The sequence below is a fragment of the Cariama cristata genome, unplaced genomic scaffold (assembly GCF_000690535.1).
Source record: "Cariama cristata isolate BGI_N322 unplaced genomic scaffold, ASM69053v1 scaffold21016, whole genome shotgun sequence".
Lineage (NCBI taxonomy): Eukaryota > Metazoa > Chordata > Aves > Cariamiformes > Cariamidae > Cariama > Cariama cristata.
Window position 1 is genome coordinate 1 of NW_009621851.1, and position 21831 is coordinate 21831.

At 35.4% G+C, this 21831-nt stretch overlaps 1 protein-coding gene across 1 annotated transcript; it reads left to right on the forward strand.

Moving 5' to 3' along the window:
- Positions 1–1141: 1141 nt before the first annotated feature.
- DAW1 (dynein assembly factor with WDR repeat domains 1) lies at positions 1142–21626 on the forward strand (the record flags this gene model as incomplete). The annotated part of the gene is made up of 12 exons (XM_009702139.1): positions 1142–1214; positions 3993–4137; positions 7426–7484; positions 8159–8281; positions 9931–10030; positions 12641–12748; positions 13796–13902; positions 17103–17205; positions 17629–17743; positions 18801–18877; positions 20863–21025; positions 21592–21626. Coding segments are annotated over 12 exons (1208 nt in total), but the record flags the coding sequence as incomplete, so codon positions are not given.
- Positions 21627–21831: the final 205 nt, after the last annotated feature.

The following is a 21831-nucleotide window of genomic DNA, read 5'->3' on the forward strand; positions in this document are numbered from 1 at the left end:
TGTGGGGGCGCCTCCTGTAATGGAGGTTTTCCTCAGCGCTGTCATGGGCTAGGGCAGGAGTAAGCGGGAAGATCGCGCACCTGCAGCTGGGTGGGCTTCAGGTGCACATATTTTGGCACAGCGGTTGGTTGAGAGACTTCCAGCTGGAAGCAGCTCATTGCCGATCGGGGCTGTAATTATTGACTCACCACTGCGAAATCAAGGCAGTCTTATTCGCATCGCAGTAAGGAGTTTAAAAAGTCAAAAGTGATAATAGTTGGCACCCACAAATGTATATGCTTTATCAAAAGGCCTGTTTGGCAAAAAGTTGCCACATTTCTTATTTTTTCTTTCTTTGTTTTGTGAATTTTCTGAGCAGAACCACAGTTTGAAAAGCTATACTGCTAAACTCTCTTCATCGTTTATCATAAATTCAGTCAGGAGACTTAATCAATTTTCTGAAGTGAAACAAGATGGAGATGGCCAGCTCAGGAAATGTACCGTAATAACGGATCTTTCTTTTAAATTAAATACTTTTCTTATGGACTTGGTAAAATGCAAAATGACATAAAAATTCATCTAAATTATCCTTTCCCACAGAAAACCAAGTAACAGCAGAACTCCTTAACAACTGTTTCAAAACAGGAAGCAATGCGGTTAAACATTTTAATACTTCAGCTCAGTAGAAGGTGCAAAGGTGCCAGAGCATACCTAGAAATGGAAAGTGTGTTATGATTTTCTATACATTACTGCATACAGGCCTTTGTGAACACTGAAATAAATATAACTCGTTTTGTGAAACATTTTCCAGGCTTCTTGGAACGCCAAACTACAGCAAGTATCTTCAGGACAGCTGCTTTGAAAATAGAGCTAATGAAATCATGCAAAAAGATGTTGGGGAAAAAAGAGCTTGTTCATTTCCAGAATAGAAAATGGCTCATAAATAATAATATTTAATATCTTTTATCATATAAACACATCACAGTTCTTTACCACACTGCTAACTCTCCGCAAGAACAGCCAACTTCCTTCTAGTTCCAAGAATGGGAAGTAGGTCTGCTGAAGTCAGTGGAGCAATAGAAGTGGAAGCATTGCTGTCTACAGTGTGTGTTATAAAACCCTGGACATCTAATTAAGACCTTTTTATAACTTTTCTTAAAAGGGATTATTCTGGAATATATACAAGGCGGTGAGCCAAAGACCAGTTCTATAGATCTACTTGATCTTAGACCTGAGTAAGTATGATGTTATTTCAGATAACAGCACTCTCTGCTGTTTTATAGCATGCTCATGTACAACTCTGATTGTTTTAAGCATAATTGAGGTCAGCTGTGTCTTTGTTCACTAAAACACACACACAGAAACGAGAATAACATAGTCAAATAACTCTCCTACTATTTTAAACACAGAATCTTGCATTCCAGCTGATTTTTACCACCATGCTTTTCTGTTTAGAGGTGAATCCTCTTCTTGCTTATAGAGTTATGATTATCAAGATACCCGTACAAAGCCAGCAGAAATATACAGCACTTAATATTGTGATGTTGTGATGAAGACAGTTAGTTATTAGGTCCTGTAACAGTATTTCTGGTCTTCAGAATGTTTTCAAAAAGTAGGTCTAACTCAGCCCCCAGTTACATTGCTTTAAATGACCTCTGTTGAAATCACTGAAAATAACAACTGGACATCAGTTCAGATCTCTTCGGTTAATTAATTAATCCTCATAACAACCATAGGTAAGGCACTGTAAGATAGGCAAGTAAGTGATTTCCCCTCATGTTTGTGTGGAGAAACTAGATGTCTTCTGTTGCAAGTAATGGAAGTTTTCTGGTTTCTTTTGTTGTGAACCTAATTGTTGTTAGCTTCTTGGAAAGGACAAGTAAAAGTGCATAATCTGATTTTCTAGTCTCCTACCATGATGAAAGAAATGGCAGGAGCTTGATATATCTAAAAATCAGGGATTGGACTAACTGAAGAATAAAAATTACAATGTATTTCAAAGTCAAATTTAGATTTAAGTTTGATAGGATATCTTTTGGTAAGATAGAAGGCAGAGATCACTTAATGAGGAAGCATGTGAGACTTGCCATGTAGAGGATGATACTCAATCACATCTGCCTCTGGCTTTCAGACAGTTGGAAGGCACCAGTCTGAAACTCTCATATGTATTCCTTGTGAGGAATAGAACAGATTTGTTGTGATGAGGATGCTGACTTAACAAGTTACTGTGCTGAATTAACATTAATACTGCTATGTGTAATTTATGCACCTGTGCTTGAGAGGTTATTTGACTGGCTATTTTGTGCGTTTGGTGACAGAATATAATGGCATGTGACAGAATCAGAGAATTGTTTAGTTTAGAAGGGATTTGTTGAGATAGTCTAAAGCAGGGTCAGCTAGAGTAAGTTGACCAGGACCATGTATAGTTGGGTTCTGAATATCTCCCAGTTGGAGACTCTACAACCTCACTGCGAAACCTGTTCTGGTGTTTGACCACCCTCACAGCAAAAAAAGTGTATTTTTGTGTTCAGATTGAATTTCCTTTTGGTTTTGCGGTTTGTGGTTTTTTTTTGTTTTGTTTTGGTTTTTTTTTTTTTTCATTTGTGCTCATTGGCTCTTGTCCTCTCAGTGGGCAGTACTGAGAAAAGTCTGGCTCCCTCTACTTCATTCCCTCCCATCAGCTATTTGTACAAATAAGGAGTATGGAACACTTCACGAATTTGTATGTCTTATCTAGTGGATTTTTTTCACAGAACATTTTGGCTGGCATCGACACCGTGGAGAGATTATCAAGTTTTCTTCAGCTCTCAAACTATTTCTTCTGCTTTCCTCCAGCTAACATCTTCCTCTAGGCACCCAAAAGAAAAAATGAAATCTGAGAGCCTAAATATGGTTTTGGTCATAGTAGACTACATGATCTACTCAGCCAGCTCTGGTGGGAAGAGCTTCAGAAAGATAAAAAAACCCCACCATTAAATAAAGTTGCCAAAATCCATGGAATTTATTAGGCAGAAGGGCAAGAGGTAATATGATTGTCTTAATACCAAGATTGATATGGAAGAGTCCTTGCATGTGAGCCAAAGTTAGTAGACAATGTAGACTGCACATGCAAGACAAAAAATTCAAAATTCAAAATTATTAATTTTTCTCTACCTGGAATTGTTCAGCTTAGTACTCTGGATAAAACCTAAGAAGTCACTTGCTTTGTGAAAAAAAAAAGTTGTCTGGTATTACTTAACAGGAGTATAAACACCAAGAAGATACTAATTTATGGGGATGTTAGTGGCTCCTATTTAAAGACAAATATAGACAATCCCCTTTAGACTGCAATAATTTACATACTAATAGAAATGCTGGGCTTTCTTGCTAGGACTAGTTTCAAGTGTATGTTGGTGCTTTGACTGCTGGGTATTGTCAACCCTCAGTTTTTCATGGATGGCCAGGAATCAGCAGTTTGCCTGATGATATGAAAAGAATATCCAATTCCACAGACTAGTTGTGAACTATTTCCTGGGGCCTTCATGGACACCAATAGACTGTGAACCACATTTTGGAAGTTATTATTGTAACTAAGAGTTATAGATTTGTGAAGCTGCAGACAGAGATAATTTTAACACTTTCCATATACAATTTATCTTGTTGCTACTTCATGGGCAATTCATTTGGAATTATGAAATTCCACTTTAATCTAGATATTTATTCCAAAACTATCAGTTTTGGATACACATCTCCCGTGTCTGACCCTCTGTGGAAACCCTTTGAAAAGGTAAATTTCTTGCCAAGCTAAAATTTTTAAAGGTTAAATCTTACTGAGCAACTTTAATAAAAGAGGGTAGGAAGTATAGAAACCAAAAAGGATTTATCCGTATTTCTTTAAGCTGTTATTGAATGAGATAAATGCGTATCATATAATTGCTTACTTCAGTTTCTCTGCAAGTAAATAATATTCTTGGTTTTATATTCGTAATTATTGCCAGAGGATGAAATTTTTTTTTTTTTTTCCCCATAATTAGCACAGATGCCATAGCCTTAGTAGACGAAATTCAAAAAGGAGAACCTCTCATCACAGCTTCATGCAAGGAACACGTCATACATTTAGTACGAAGATTGCAAGAGAAGCTAGGGGAAAACAAGGATCACAAGTTCTATCTTTTTAAGGTCAGAAGCATCTTTAAAATAATTTTGTGCATTTTTGGGGGGCTTCAGTTGTGATGTTGTATGTTTTTACTGCTGCATATTGTGCCTGAGAGCAAAATTTGGACTTTATGACCAACTTCTTGGCTCTTTTCAGTCACCTCTGCACTGTTTAGAGTGAGTGAGTCTGGCCTGGCTATGTCTGCCAGCAATTCCTCCAAAAGGCTGGGAGGTATAACTGTTCCTAGGCACTGTTTACACAGGCTTATGTACAAGGGTATGTACCTTGGATCGAGAGAAATAGTTCTCTTATTTGTCAAATAAGAGTCTGTGGACCAACAACACTCATAGTTATGTTTAAACAAAAGCTGTAAACAGACCCCAAGTAAATTAGCTGTTGGGAAAGGCCCAAAATATTTTCATAACCTTGTATACTTTTTCCTCATTTTGTGAAAATTATTGGTTTTTTATGTATTCTGCTACATACAGTAATACTTTCTTCCATATACTATTATGTTTGAATATTGATAGTTTGATCTTCAGCTTACAGATAGCACTTAAAAAATTTATTTTAAATAAGTAAGCTCTTTAAGAACAATGATTAGAGAGACCTTTCAGGGCTTCAAATCCAGGATTCAATCTGTCAGAAAAGAATAGGTTTAATTGTATTTAATTACGGAAATAAAAATAAAATTACTTCCAGAGATTGCATGTTGCAATCTGAAATAATGAAGTGTTGTATCCTTATTGTGTCAGCAGATGGCAATGTGTAGCTGTTAAAATTTGCTGGTCAGGGCTAGATTATTAGTTGTTACCTGAAATTTACAGAGAAAAAGGAGAAGTTAAGTGTTGGTTTGTTTGGCTGAAAAAAAAAAATAAATCTTACATCTTGCTAGATATAACTTGGGTTCTTTTGGCCAACAGTACTCATCTGGGTGAATTCTACAAAGATCTGTGTATTTAACCTTGAAAATAAAGCTATGTAATAAGGCATTTTAAATTTAAAGCCTTTCTGTTCCCATTAAGATATTCTCTCAACTGGGATAATTCCTCACTTTTCAAAATCTTTTAAAATTGTTCATCACAGAGACTGACAAATCGTCGAATGCTTGTTCAAATTTCAGTGTAAATAACGTAGCTATTCTTTGTTAGGTATAGTGCCACGTTTGAGCATCTGTACTTGGAAATACTAGAGGCAGGCAAATCCAATCAGTGCTGGTTTATTTCCTTCACTCAAGAGTAGTTAGAAGTGTGTAAAAAGAACTTGTTTTATGTTTCAGTTCCATTTAAGTCTTCTAAAAGAAAGATGAGTATCATGTGCTTCTGAGATACTAATAAAATACAACAGGTGGATGGGAGCATGAATGTTTGGGTTTTTTTCCCAAAAGATGTTCTATGTGTTTGCTTTGTTTGGAAATGAATATTTTTTCCTGTTGCACTGAAGCATAATCTTAAATGAGTGTATAAATATATCTTTTTGTTATTTCCAGTAATTGTGGTGACAGTGTTGTGTTAGGCACTCTGCAGAGAAACAAGATTTTGTAACAATTTCTCAGGTTTTAAACTATTACATTGCAATGATATGCTATAGTGATTTGCAGATTTTTATCTTAGGTACTGCTGTGGCAGATTTTGCAGAACTGAGTTACATTTTTTTAGTATTGCCTTAAGGTTTGATTACTGTATCATTTGCACAAGCAATTCTTGCTGGCTTAGACTTCTGTGGATGAAGAAACTGCAGCACTGGGCATTAGAAGAACAGAATTAGTCCCATGATCTAAAATCGAACATAAAACCATCTTGTCTCCTCCCTTTTTTTGGTAACTATTACATATGTTTGTTGTTCAGAGCTGCCTGCATGGAGCATGAATCAAATTACCATAATTTTCCATAATTATCCATTCTCGTATACAGATATCTGTACGCTGTGGCCGTTTTAAAGAAAAGCAATATATTTTTTGCCTTTTCCACATCTTGATTGCCCATTCCCACTGCTGTAGCTGAAAGTACAATTTGTCTTACTTTCTCTAGAAAGAGAACAGAAATTGCTGTTCCTCTACCATAAAGTACGTTTTCTGTTTCTTCTTTTTTCTCTCTCTCAGTCCCTCATTTGACCGTTGTTATTTCCATTTTGATCAGTCCCTACTCTTCTGAGTAGAAGGTCTCTGAGCTCCTTTCATTCTCCTTTTGGAGACAGGCAGCTGAGAAAGCTAGAGATAAGAACAAAAAGCTGAGGCTCTGGTAATGTCAGTGGTTAAATGGCATTGCTTGTAAACCATTTCTTCTTCATTCTTACCCTACAGAAAAGACCTAGTGGACTACTGCTATATTTTTAACATCTCTTTACTTCACTGTCAGCAATTGCTGTGATTTTCCAGATTATGGTTTTATTATGCTTTAGACTTGAGCAGAAGCCAGCTTGTAATAGGTGAACATCATTCAAATGCAAACCCTGTTATACAGTAGCCAGCTTGTTCAAACACAAACCAGATTTATTTTTTTTTTGGTCATTTTCAAAGTATCATGGCATACTGACTGTCACTGACAGTATCTGAAACCATTTTTACCTGTGTTTAATAGACCTTAATACTTATTATTATAGACATAAGATCACTTACATGAAACATATATACTGTCTGATTAAAGAACCTTAGAAGCAATGTTAGAAAAACGGTGACCTCCATAACCTACACAATACAGGCAGACATCAAATTTGAAATTCCCTCTTTGAATTTTGTCTTGATAAGTATCTTTGTTATAATTCTGCATGCCTTTTTTTTTGGTCATGACCTCATAGGACATAATGTAGGTTATTTCTGTTCTTCCTGTTTTTTAAAACAAAATCATATACTAGCTGACAGCGTCCCATAACCTAAAAGACTCAAAATACTCAATTCAGCTGGATCTCTTGATTCACTATATAAGGCTTAATATTAGTTGCAATTTCTTTCATCAGTGATCTCACCAGGCATGGTCTCCTCACTCATTTGTTTTTCCCCTTTCAACTCTGGTCTGAGGTTACTTTGCTGGTCTCAGAGAAGGTGGAGAAAAAGCAAACATGGAGGAAAAGATAGTTCATTCAGGAAAAACAGAAATTTGAAATCTATTCTATATAATATCTGCAATGATAACGTGCTGAGGCATGGGGGCTTTTTTTAGTTAGGGATTAATGTTTGACAGCTGTAACTGCTAATCTGACAGAAGGAGGAGAAAATAGTAACCTGTTGAATAGATTGAACAATTGTGGTTTTGTTTTTCTTTTCATTTGCATCAAATGTTGTTTTCTTCTCCCTCCCCCTACTTCTGTTTCAGGTACTTAGAGCACATGTATTGCCACTGACTAATGTAGCATTTAACAAATCCGGTTCCCGGTAAGTTGTTTTCAAAGTCAAAATACATAATTACTAAAGTTTCATATTTGTAAATTAAATTGTAAGGAACTTTCTGTTCTGTTATCTTACTGGGAAAAGAATTCAGCTGTGCTGCTTACAAGCAGCTTCAAGCATGATTGGGGATTTGATTTCAGGGCTCTGTGGGAGAACCAATGAGAGATGCAAAAAAGTAGATTCAATTTATGTAATTTTTTCCTTCCAAGGTGATAGTTGTTGACAACTACCATATTTCAGAAAGAGGCACCTTTATGGCAATAACGTGAATATTAGTAAAAGCTAAATAAGTCTTTGACATAAATTCATTTGGGATTTTCACTGTAGTGGAATTTCATGTTAATTGATTTCACTGTGGGCATATACCTAATCATTTTTTCCTTCATATCTTGAAAGCAGCAGCTTGCTTTCTAGTTGAAACAAATTCAAGATTAGAAACAAGGTTTTTTTAATAAGTAATATTAAAAAAAAAAAAAACAAAAACAAAAACAAAAAAGAAAAGGAACCTCTATGGTCATTAATCTGTATTTTTGAAAGAAAGAAGAGATTTAGAGTCTGAGTCAGTGCTAACTGAAATCTGTGGAAATAACTCATTTAACTATGCACCAGGACCAGTAAGATATTTACTGTATTCAGAAATTAATTTCTCTTTGCTTTAGCTTTATCACTGGAAGCTATGATAGAACCTGCAAAGTGTGGGATACTGCATCAGGAGAAGAGATATGTACGCTGGAGGGACACAGAAACGTTGTCTATGCAATAGCTTTCAATAATCCCTATGGGTAAATATGTTTTCTCTGACATACATTGTAATTGCTACTCACGTTATTTTGCAAATACAGAACTGTTACTCTATCTTTAACATGAAATAGACTATCTTAAATTGAAATAGTTCAAATCCTGAATTTGTAAAGTTCAGCTATAGCTAATCACCATGGGACGAAAATGTACATTATTTGTATAAGAGATACTTTCAAGCATGGTTTCTGCTATACTATTTTAAAATGAAATTTGGAAATTCAAAGCATATTTCATTAGGTATTCAATGTCTTGAAAAATACATAAATATATGAGTCAGTTTAATGTATTGAAACACATTTATTTCAATAATATCTACATGATCAGATTGTGTTCTGAATGTTAACCATTCTTTTCTGCCTCCCTGTAATTGAGGGAGATATAATATGATGTGAGATATAAGTACTTACGTCAGCATGTGTTGCTTCAGTTAAGAGAAAGAAATTTCTGTCATAACAAAAGTGGATTTCTCCATTTGGTATTACACATTCATTATTATTTAGGACATGATTCAGAAGTGTCACAGCTGTTGAGTAATTTTTATGAAATCCACAGGGTGCCGCTGTACGAATGTAAAATATGAATCTGTGCATCTTTTGTTTCCTGCAATAACTGTTTGCCCTAGAATTGCCACCTGTTAGGTGGAGAGAATTACATGTTAGCTACTGAAGTTTCGTTGTCATTTGCTTCCCGAGGAAGCTGTAAATAAACCATTTTCCTTCTCTGCAAAGTAAGAGAAATTAATTCCTATTTTCGTGTTGAATCACTTCTTTCTCTCTTAGATGCCCTATTGATAAGCAATACACAGTAAACATCAGGAAATAAATGCTAAAGACTTGTGCTTATGCTCTTTAGAGCATCATCATTTCCTTCTAAACGAAAAAACTTTAACCTAGAACCTTCTATGTCAATGTCTTATATTCTGATATTATTCTTTACTTTAAAAAAGCAATTAATGAAATTCTTTTATATATTTTGAAGAAACTAATGTTAGATCAAAATCTATGCAAAGATCAATAACTAGACTGTAACGTAAAAGTGGAGAAGCAATATAGAGCAAATGAAGACCTGATGAGAACCTTGAGCTACTTTTAATTTAAAAGTTCAATAAAAAATGAACTTTTTTTCTGTTAATCTTTAGATTTTGATACAGTGTCCCTTGCTACATTTTCTGGGTACCTCACTTCAGTCTTAATCTAACTGCGGTTGGTCACAATACTTCCACTGACTTCAGTGGAGTTCAACTTCTGAAATTTGGGTAAACTGCTTGTAAAAAGAGTTTATAACTGTTGACAAATGGATGCTATCGGGTGAAATGTCATAACTTTTAAATACATCTGGAAGTACAGCAGATAACCTCATCCCTAATGTAAGTTAGTCATCAGTTATGAACACTTCTGTGCTAACAGAAAAGCATAGTGGCTCTTTTAGAAACTAATTGTGTCTACTAATTTTTTTCCCTTAACATAACTTCTGTTTGTGAATTCCTGCTCCAGGATCTTGTAGTGTGGCACAATGGACCAAAATGCATGCAAGATTTCATGACTGGGTATTGTTTGTGTGAATTCTACTGTCTTTGAAGTCAGAAGTTTTTTTTTCTAAATAAAAATGACAGGATTTTTTTTTCATTTAGTGACAAGGTTGCCACTGGATCTTTTGATAAAACCTGCAAATTGTGGAGTACGGAAACAGGAAAATGTTATCATACTTTCAGAGGACATAGTGCAGAAATAGTAAGTACTGATGGACGTTTCTTATTCTTTTATGTTTCCTCAGACCATCATTGATGGCTGTGGGTTTGAAGTCCCTGTGAGCTGACATTGGGAGGGGCAACTATTCTGCTGCATCTATTCACACATTCAGATATTGTGAACATTTCTGCACTGCAAGAAAAGATAGTCTGACAGTTCTTAAGAAATAGAATAAAACATTGTATACAGTTTGAAGTGGTATTTTTATTTTTGGTTTGTTCCAATTTCCCTTGTTTGCTAAATATTAAAACACTTTTGGGAAATACCAGAACAATTGGAATTTTCTATTTATCGAACATAATTATTCCTTGATTTGTTTACATATCTCATTTTTTTCTAGATATCTTACATTGCCTCTCATAATTTTGGAATTAAATACACAAGAGTATTGTTGCTTGTGTTGTTGTCTTTCTGAGCTGAGATCTGTACTTCATGTACAGGACCAATTGAAGCCATAGAAGAATGAATTTCTGAAATTTTAAGTGTTAACTGGGAATATGTGGGATGCTGAAATGTCAAAGATACACAAAATGAAAACAGTTTAAGCTTAAAAATAGTCAGTTTCTTTTCCAATGCACTAAGAGCCCTATTAGCAATAGCATGTCTTGATGCACAGCATTCCGATTTGAAAGATCAGAGCAAATCCACTGAAACTCTTAATTTCAATGCAGAATTTATTTTGTAACAAATAGCTATACAATCATTATTCAGCAAAGCATTTCTGGAAATTGTTTCTGGAAACAATTGGAATTTAATTTGTAGATTGCAAGGCCTATGTGTGAGAAAATGGTGGTTTACCTTGGTGGAAGGTGAGGTTGGTTTCAGTGGGTTTTTGATTTTCTGGGTACTTTGAAACAGTTATCCCTTACAATGGAGAGCATGTTCACTCATTGAGACAGACTGCAGTGATTTTGCTTCCACAAATCAGTTAGCTAAATATTTAAAGGCCTCTCAATTTCTTCTGACTTCTGTAGGGGTTAGATTAGACCCAAAGTGTTACGAGTTGTGCTAGCAAGTATTAGTGGAAGATAATAGCCAGCAGAAAAAGATGTGTTTCTCTGAATGAGACCTGTTTCTGAAAGGCCTTTATTGCGTATGATACCTTGCTGGCAAGGGCACGTCCATAGTTACTCAGTAAAAAAAAAAAAGAAAAAAAAAAGAAATGGACATAGTGAAAATGCACCAGTGACCTCTGCTAGTGTTTTTCTTCTTTCATGGCACCTTCTATTCTTTATTAGCAGAACAATCATATTGAATAATTACAGAGAATGGGAAGATGACTACATGATTTTTTAATGTGAAAAATGAATTAAGGATGTTGTTGTGATTTTGTTCTTGCTTTTTTGTAAATAAATACGATGCTGGTGGTTGACACCCTTGGCAAATGGCCCTGATAACGACACTCGTTAGGATAAGAGTGTGAATGTACAGAAGATGTTTGTGGGTATAGAAAAATGTCTGGAGGGACTTTACCCCAAACTCATCAAGTTAAAGAGGAAGCCTACCAAATGATGGTGTTGGGGAGGACTGTCAGTCAGGTCGAACAGTAACTGGAGAATGTCAAAGAGAATTCTGAAATAAAGAAGTAGGATTTTGAAATAAAGAAAGAAGTAGAAGATAAAATAATCAAGACAACTTAGAACAAGGTACGGGAGACATTAGCCTGGAAGTAGCAGTTGTCAAAACCTGCCCTGGGGCTTCCAGAAGTCACCTTGGGCATCACAATATCTGCCTAGACCACACACTGTAGCTTTCCTTTAGGAGACACCATGAAGAGTCTGCATCCGGCTAGTGGATTGTCAGTATGGGGTTCAAAAAAAGGCCCCCTTGTCCCCCTTGTAAGATATGCGTATGTGGATTTGGATGCCTTCTCTCTGGCATCTGGATCAGCAGATTTTAGGAAGTGGTATGGGCTCAACTAAAGCTAGAGCACTCACATCTCCTAGGGGAGATGGGTGCAAGTAGGGGAACACATAATCCTAGAAAGGGGGCGTGCCCTTGTAACCCACTCATCCTGTGTGACAGAGGATGAGTGTGCATGCAAGAGTGTGGAAGTGTGTGTGTGATTAAAACTTCCTGGAGTTAGAGGAAGAGGTTTAGAAATTTGTAGCTGTTTATTAAGATTGCATAAGTTTATCTATTTTATTACTGGAACTGAATATATAGTTCTCTGCCAGTTAACTAAGTGCTGTTAATAAATAAACAAACTGCATCAGTCTTGATTTTCATGAAAACTTTCTGAACTAAATAATTTCTCCCTGTGACACAAAATGAAGCACTTAAATAGTGAATTTTAATCCAGGCTCAGAAAACAATACAGGAAATCTTCCAGTAAGTCTTTTTAATGCATTGCCATTGCAAAGCAGCTGATTAGTCCATTTGATTTGAGTAGTCATCCAGAGCTATGTGATAAGGATTTGCTGCTCTTCTAGTGAACTGTTGGAAGAACTCTGCAATTTTTCTGTATGCCATAAAATATTCAGCCAGGCTTCTGTCTTCTTTAAAAATATTAATCCTGACCCATTGTTTTTGAGAAAATGTATGTAAATACTCCCCTTTCCCACTTTTTCTGTCCAATGTTTCTTGCTACAGGTATGTTTATCATTTAATCTTCAGAGCACATTGGTGGCAACTGGAAGCATGGATACCACCGCCAAATTATGGGATATAGAGAAAGGAGAAGAAATAGTCACTTTAAGTGTATGTTTGCTTTCCTCATGTCTTTAAAGGTGTTCCTTGCTTTCTTAGTTTTCTAACTGAGAGAAATAACAGTATAACCGTTACAACAGTTTCAAAAGTTGCAGAGTCTTTTACTAGGTGATCCCACAGTGACTGCAGTTACAAAACAGATTAAGAAAACTTGAAGGGAATGATAAAGCTATGGTATTTTTTAAGAAGTCCTATTTATCAAAAGACAGGTTTTCTCATTTCAGTGATATTACTGCTGTAGATTAGAATGCCTTCCATTGCTCATTAAAAGATGTTGCTACACTGTAAATTACAGCCTCCTCTGTATTAACATAAAGTAACTCTGAGAACATTGACGTCAGACACTACATCTGTATGGATTTTCTTCCTGTAAACATCAGCAGAGTACAGCCTTCCAATTACCTCTAGATTGTGATGTCTCTTTGCCCTACACGGCTTGCTGGGTTTCCACAGGTTCACATTGGCCTCTGCTGTTTCAACGCATTTCTCTTGCATAAATCGTAAATTACAGGTAGGGCATAAGCATCCTCTGGAGTATATAGCCTATAGAGTGACAAAGGCATTTTCTCCTCCTTGATTTTCTCTTCCTCAGAGCCCTGAGCAGAGCAAAGAGCAGTGGAATGTGTGAACCTTTAGCTTATAATTATGCTTACATTCATTTTTCCAACCCTCTCCACCAGCACCAATGAGAAGCTGTACTGTAGTTTACTGTAAATGAATCACCTGATTTCAGTATGTATTGGTGAACAAATGTGATTCTGTTTAAATCAAATATGGAAAATACACACTGATGACATGACTGGACAATTGCTGACTGCTTAAGTGATATGTCTGATTTTTTGCAGTTGTTATGATATTGACTATTCCACGGTCTAGTAGATCTTTCTGTCAAAATTGTAATATACTGAACAAGACAGTAAACAATATGTTGAAGGGTTATAGAAGGATTATGCTGCTGAAAAAAACCTGCATAATAAACTACATTAATAGAAAATTCATAATTTGCATTCTCATACTCCTTTTAAAATATTCTCTCAGGGGCACTCAGCAGAAATTATTGCGTTGTCTTTCAACACCACTGGAGATAGGATTATCACTGGCTCTTTTGACCATACAGTAGCAGTGTGGGATGTTGGCACTGGCAGGTACTAAAATACTAATAAATATCATTTTACATTGCATGTTTTAATGACAAATGAAAGAGAGAACGTCAAGCTACAAATTACAGACCTTGTATTACCTTGTATTTTTGCTTCATTTAGAGTATGTGCTCCTTCATCTTATAGTTTGTCACTCCTGTTCCCTTTGTTCTTCTGAAAAAGAATGCTGCTCATGAAATACTTTTGTATATGTTTTTTGTTCTAAATTTCCATCTTATGAGCACTGAGGAGGCAGACAGAATGTACAGATCCTGTGTTTGTTGCAGATGAATTCTCCAAACAGGAAAATATTTTATCAACATAGAAACTCATGGTTTGTAAGGTGTCTAGAATTTTTGGATGAAATAAGCTGTTCAAGTAAAAAGAAAGTATATTGTATGTCATAGGAAATTAGTGTAGTCACATTGTCTTTAAAAACTATAGACGGTCTGTTTTCCCTCTCACAATCCTTTATGTCAGTATAAATTTATAAAGAGGAGAAAATTTGACCCCTCTCACTGCAGAGAACAAAATGTCTTGATTATGATGCCAACAAATAATAATGTAGTAGATAAATATGAACTTGTGGTATTATCCTGACAAATCTGCTTGTTTTTTCATCTGGAAACTCAGTATAAGTAGAATAATAAAAATGATTGCCCTGATTACTGACAAAGTAATTTATGAAGATAAATCTACTATGTTTTCAGAGGTCATGTCTTTTTTCATTTTGTGAGATCAAGGGAAATATCTCTGAAATTTATATATAAAAGGAAAGTGTGTGCGTAGTGATATCTTGGGGTAATAAACAACGTATGTTGCTTCAAAATGAGACTAATCATGTGATTTTTTTTAAAAAAAGTACACATAGTACCTTTAAGGCTTGATCCTCTAAGCTTTGAGCTTATTCAACATTAGCAGTTTAATGTTTGGCCTGTAAATACTTTGGAGGCACTCATTCAGCAAATCGGACCTTTGGGTTCAACTTCATTCAGCATGGTGTTCTTGGAAATATTTCTGTGTGAAAACAGCTGCTGCTTCTAGCTTCTTGTCTGAGCCTGCAGTGAAGTCAAAGTCTTGGGATTTTCATGTTGAATTCTTTTTTTCTAAGAAATTAATGTGGACTTCACATCAGGGTCAACACCAGGAAGTGGAATATGAAGGAGAAAATTCTTGTTTAGACACTGGCACTTCTGGTAATTAGCTAGTGGGCAATATAATTGTGCCAGGGCCAGCATTCAGCCTTTTAGATAGCAGTTGGGCATGTATATATTTAGTAAAAATGAGAAGTTGCAGTCAGAAAGACTGTGAGCAAATCATACTTTGCTGTATACAGATTCAGGTAGATTTACAAAAATCTTGTAGGTGAGGTTGTGTCTGACCGTCTTTCACCATATGAAATATATGAGAAACACTGCTTTCCAAATTTGAGTTTGATCTTGAAGTTTCTTTTAATTTTGCTGGCTGACTCTGATGAGTATCTGTGTTCCTCAGTTTTTTTCTGGGTAGATATCCAGAACTGTCTTGAGGGAAGTTAATGTAGGGACAAGAAATCTCAAGAAGGTTCAAGATTCTCTTCATAAAATGTTAAAATTAAAAGAAAGAAAAGAAAAAAGGAGGAAGATGGTGGGGGGGGGGGGGGGAACATGCTTTTGTAATACAGGTGTGTATTTCATCAATAATTTCTCCATGGCAGACACAGTCAGATATAGTTCAGTTGAAGGTGTCTTCAGAACTTCATTTGACAAATCAACAGCCTGTAACTGGGGTCAGGAGTGTTGGACACCAGGATGCTGAGAGAGAGACAGTTTCTTCTTATTTGCAATTACGGTGCAAATATTAGAGCATCCAGATATTAAATTTCATTGGAAACTGAAGGCTAAAGAAGTATTATCATGACTGAAGCTGATTTTTTAAGGATTTTTTTCTTTTTTTATGTTTTAAATGGAAAATTTGGATAGCATTTCACAAGCCTGTTTTCTGGGTTCTTTCTAATCATGTATCTGGTAGATAGTGGTTTCTGTGAGATGTTCCACGCATTGCTGTTTATTCTGTTTATTTATCGGATATTTATGTTGAAGCTTGAAGCCTGGACTGATTTTTCAAAATTTGGAAGTTAAAGCTTTTAAATTTTAAATTAAAACTTTTTTTCATTATTAGGTATTTTGGGTATTAGATATTACAACAACAGCAATCTTGATGGCCAGATAATACGTTCATAAAATTAAATTTTCCACTGTTGTTTTCTGCTTGTTGATTTTTGTTTTCACTGTAAAAAGGTCTGCATGATTACAACAGTGCAGGCCTCATTGTTAGAAAGTAACCAAAGTTTTGGTTTGCTGTTCATTTAGCATACATATTAATTTATCTACCCTTATGTATCTTATGCAACAAATAAAAACATTTCAGTCACTTAAACTCATTTAATTGCTTTTCTAGTCATTAGTTTATCCATTAATTAAAGCAGTTTTCTATTAATGATACAGTAATATTAGCATTGTGATAATAACCTAATTTACTAATCCTTTAATATATGTATATCAATTAATCTTTTTAAGGGTTCATTGCCTTATAGGCCATTAATTCATAGGAAGCAATAATGGCTAATTGTACCCTCTCTATTCAGATAAAGCTGAAGAATTTAGTGGAAGTAGTATTGCCAGTCTTGTGCGACAAGAAGTTTAGGATTGATGAAGATTAGAAATCATATTTCAGTTTGACCATCATTTGCCTGTTACTTGGGAACAGGCTCACATTAAGTACCTGACTAAGTTCCATTTGATCTTCAGTGGATTTTATAAAAGGTTTATATGGAGTTTTAAGATGTACTGTTTACAGTTCGTTGAAGTAGGAGAGTAATGTGGAGAGACTTGCCGCATGTGCTTTGTATGTAGATAAATACAAGAAATCTGTGTCTGGCACTGGAAATTCATCACATTTCACTGAAAATACATTCACTAAAATATTTTTTAAAGAGAAGGGAGGACTTGCCATTTTATTCCTTACTGCCTCTATGTTGGAAAGACAAAAAAATGGAATCGGTGTCGTACTAGAATCCTAAATGAGCTGTACCACTCCATTTAACTGCTTTAATGGATAAAATGGTGAAGACTTGACACCTTAACTGTACCGTTTTATAAACCTACTTATAATTTATATTCATATATCAAAATACACACTAAAAATGTAAATTCTCTTTTTTGTAGGTTGTTACATACTTTAATAGGTCACCGAGGAGAGATTAGCAGTGCACAGTTCAACTGGGACTGTTCTCTCATTGTCACTGGATCAATGGACAAAACATGCATGGTAAGAAAGCTGAGTATGTACTGAATGCAGCTACTTGATACATAAAATATATCTTTTGTAAATGGAAGAGCATTATTTTAAACTAGTACATATAATTAATTAAAAAATTTACAACTAAATGCAAAACCTATAATCTTATTCATTTCAGTGAAGTCCAGTTAGATAGTCTATCAATGGAGAGTTAACAATAGTTAACAATAGTTAACAATAGATAGTTTAATGAATATACTGAAATAAAAAATATATAGGATTTCTTTAAACTGACTAAACAGTGATTCCTTATTGATTTATGTCCAGGTTTCATGTAAGACATTGTCAGACATCAGAAAGGGCCTATACATGTTGCTTTATGGATCAACTAGATATCTATCAAATAAATTAGTCAAAATAAGCAAAAAACATTACCCTTATTTATCTATGCAGCTGTGGAATGCTATGACTGGGACACATATAGCAACTTTAACAGGTCACACTGATGAAATATTGGATGTCTGCTTTGATTATGCTGGCCAGCGTATTGCAACTGCCTCTGCTGATGGTAGGTGAAGTGACTGGGACTGCTATAAGATTTGCAGTAGTGACACAAAACACCTTTGTCCTTTTCCTTTGGTTTTGCTTTGAATGTCACTTGATGAAAGAAGAGTATCATAACTCGAAACTATAGATCAAGCAATGTTTGTTGCATTATAGAAAGTTTGGCAATAAACTTAAGAAGTTTTCCCCAGTGAAAATTCTATTTTTCACACTTTAATCAACTCAACGTCTTTCCCCTTTAACTTCAAATTTGCAGGGAAATATTTTGCTTGTGGCAAGAAATACATTTTAAATGTTTAGGTAAGTAGTGTTTGAGTGAAGTTTGATTTGGTGGCTCAAATTTCGGCTTAAATTAAAAAGGCAGTTGGAATTTTAATGGCAAATTTGCTACTAGGCTTTGCAAATGCAAAGCAAGAGAATATACAATAAAGAAGTAGTGAAAGAAGCAACTTTGTTTTATTATTGGTATCCAGCAGTTTTGCATGCTTATTATTTTTTTAGAAATCACAATAAATATTTTTTATTAACCTGCACAGTGTTACATTGTAGCACATAATGACAAAACCATATTATTTTTACATACTTAAGTGTTTAGATTTGCACTTTGAGAAACAGGATACCAGACTGGATGGGGGGCACTATTTGCATCTGATTTACTGAAATTGCTAAATTAAGACATAAGACAATGTAAAAAGTTGCCTCAAATGTAATTAATAGCTTATTAAATAGAATTAATATCTGAAATATAATGGAAGCTTCCTGAATATATTGTACATGCATTCTGAAATTACAGACTTCAGTAGTCCACGTTCTATGTGGACATTTGTATTCACATTTTAGAATTCTTCCAGCAGAAACCATTAAGAAGTCAACTTTTTCCAACCAGGTTACAAACCCTTTTTGACACACTTTATCCTTGGGGGAAACAGTGTTGAGATTGCCTTCTATTTCTTTTGAAATCAAACCTGAGGATGAGGTCCTTCCAACCTTATTAAAATGTTCTTATTGACATGCATGCTTAAGCATAACAATCACAAATGGCTCCTAATCTACTACAACAGGATTGGCAAGAGTCTATAATGCAGAAACAAAAAAGTGCATTGCAAAGCTAGAAGGGCATGGAGGTGAAATTTCTAAGGTAAGTTGTTTGTGTTTTGCACCTTGTCTTATTTGATTTTGTGTGACATCCAATCCACCAGTTATTCCATGACACAGGAACACTGTTAAAGTATGTGGTGGTAAAATCATCAATATTTAATACTGAGAGGTCTGGCTAAGAAGTTATCATTACTAAAAGAACATTCCTTTTGACTAAAAGCTGTCAGTCAATGATTGTTTCCAACTCCCCACTTCTGAGCTAAGATAATACTGGGGTGCTACTCCTATAGGCTCCACCAAAAGCCGTCTCTCCATATTGTCATGTTATTCACTATGTCATTCCTTAGAATTGTGGCAGTTAGCAAGCTACTTAAGAAGTCCATCCCTCCCAGGGATGGATACCTGACTTTGTTAACATTGAAATTATTTTGGTTTTCCTTACCTCTTTCCTTGTTCTGAAACAGTATATAAGTTGCATCTCTGCAATCACTTGGCAAAGAACAGGGGAGCAGAGGGGGAGATGCTGTCCGAATGTTCTCTCACTATGATCATAGTTAATAGAGCTTCTGCCTGACCTGTCCTGAGTCATATTTGTGTTATTATGCCCTCGAAATCTCCAGATTCTCTGACAGAATAAGTTTTTTAGTCTCTTGATGACATCTTGAGGCTATTATTGCATCTGAGGCTTTTAGCATCACCCTTATTCCTTGTTTCTAACAGATCTGCTCCTCCTTACTCTTTTTAATTTGTCTGCACACATGGTTTATGGAACAAAGCAGAAAAAACATACTTCTGTGGGAAAAATACATGGAGAGTCTTATTTTCAAAAGTGCGTAAGGGATTTGGAAGTATAAAGCCTGTTTCAAAAATCACTTGGTCACGAGGAATATGCTCATGTACTTTACTGGAGGACTTGTCTGGCTCAATTTTGAATGCCAAAGTTCAGTTCCAAATACATTTAGTTACTTCCAAAATTGTACATATTTTTCAGACTTTTTAATACTTGCAACTCTTCATTATTCTTTCAAATGGATAGTTTTCACTAGCTTCCAGGCTAGTATGCTAAGTCTGTGCTGCTTTTGTTTGATGTATTTTGTAATTGAAATATTAATATTTTGAAACTAGGATGGTTCTTAGTGAATAAAACTCACGTGCTTTCATTGTATTGATTTGCCTATTATAATCACTCGTCTGAGAGAATATTAAGTTCAGAAGGGCTAGTCTTTCCTCACTTAATACAGTCACTGCAATACCTCCCACTCAGTGTAGATGCATGGAGCAATGCAGTCTGAATACATGTTGACTTGTGGGTGGGTTAGGGACAGCTTCCCTCAGGGTCCTTAGTGCTGGCATGATTTCTTTGCTGGAAGTGAGAATCTGCTTATCCAGGAGCATGTTGAAAAGTCAATCTATTTCTGTAGATGTTCTGTGTTGCTGTGATCACTTGGGAAGGTTATTACTTGGAAATTAGATTTCTGGGGAGCAGGCATTTTGCCCTCAGTAGTTAAGCAATTTTGCATTATATAATAAACCTGGTATTGTCCAGTTAGTGCTATAAAAATATATCTGATTATTTGGAAATACATGCAATTTTGGCAATAAAAGTTTAACAAATATGAAGACATACCACAAAATGAGTTGCGTTCAGTGGAAGTTTTGATATTACAGAGATGTATGCTATTTAATGTAGAACTCTATAAGTGTATAAATTTTACCTTGGAATAATGACAACATCTAAAGAAAGTTGTTCAGTTGTAAAGCAATTGTGATTTTGCAGGATAATATTCTGAAGTCTTGATCCTATAGTAAGGTCATTGTATATAGATCTTTGTACATACACAAAGTTTTCAGCCATGAAAATTTGCCAGGGTGACTCCAGTGGGATACTATCCTTCATTTTAGCTGAAAAGCTGAATGCAAGAGTTACTGGTTTCTGTTTTCATCTTTTAATCACTATATATGCTTCCTTTTCCAGGCATACTGACTTGCTAAGTAATAGATCTCTTTTCTATGATTTTTTTAAAGGTATGTTTCAACCCTAAAGGCAATCGTATACTAACAGCCAGCTCTGATAAAACAGCTCGACTCTGGGATGCTGCTACTGGACACTGCCTTCAGATATTAGAGGGTCACACTGATGAGATATTCTCCTGTGCTTTCAATTACAAAGGTGATATAATCATTACAGGTAACTAATGTATTCCAATCTTTTTTTTTAATCTTTTTTTGAGAGACATTTGAAATCTTGTTACGGTAAAAAAAAAAAAAAAAAGAGTCTGAAAAGTTTCCTGGGGCCATTTCCCAAGTGCACGTGCCGGCAGTGAGTTAAAATGTAGTCAAGAAAAGCTAGAAACTCACTTTTGAACTGACGCTTAAGTGAATATGGCCCTGAACAAAATTGTATAAAGGCACGGGCACACCCTACCATCTCTCCTATGGGAATATTCTAGCATCAGACCAGTGACTAAGCCATTTTCTCACAATGCGTTGCAGTGAGGGAGGTCTGGGTGAGCAAAAGGTAAAGCTTTTTAAATGGGAGCACACCTTTTGTGTATTTGTCACAGAACCCTGTTCAGGTTTCCTTAATTTCAGACAAAAAGTTGTGGGAGTGGGAAAAGATGTGAACAGAGTGTTTGTGATTGCTTCGATCTTTTGACTTAATCACCAAAATACGGTTGATGTAGGTGTTAACAAAAATGGATAAATTGTGTGATACAGCTAAATGATCCCTTCACAATTTGTGTTTATTACTAGGGAGCAAGGATAACTCCTGTAGAATATGGCACTGACTGCAGAGAAGGAAAGATCCAGTTTGGTATATGACTACTTTGTGAGTTTCATAGTCAATAAACTCAGTCTTTCAGATCTGTTTTCTTTCACCCTCTTTCTTCGCCTTCAGCTTTGCAGAAGTAGGAAAGTTACCTGGGTTTTCATAGGTTTGACTTTGCTGATGTCTGGTAGATATGGAATCATGGAATCACAGAACGGTAGAAG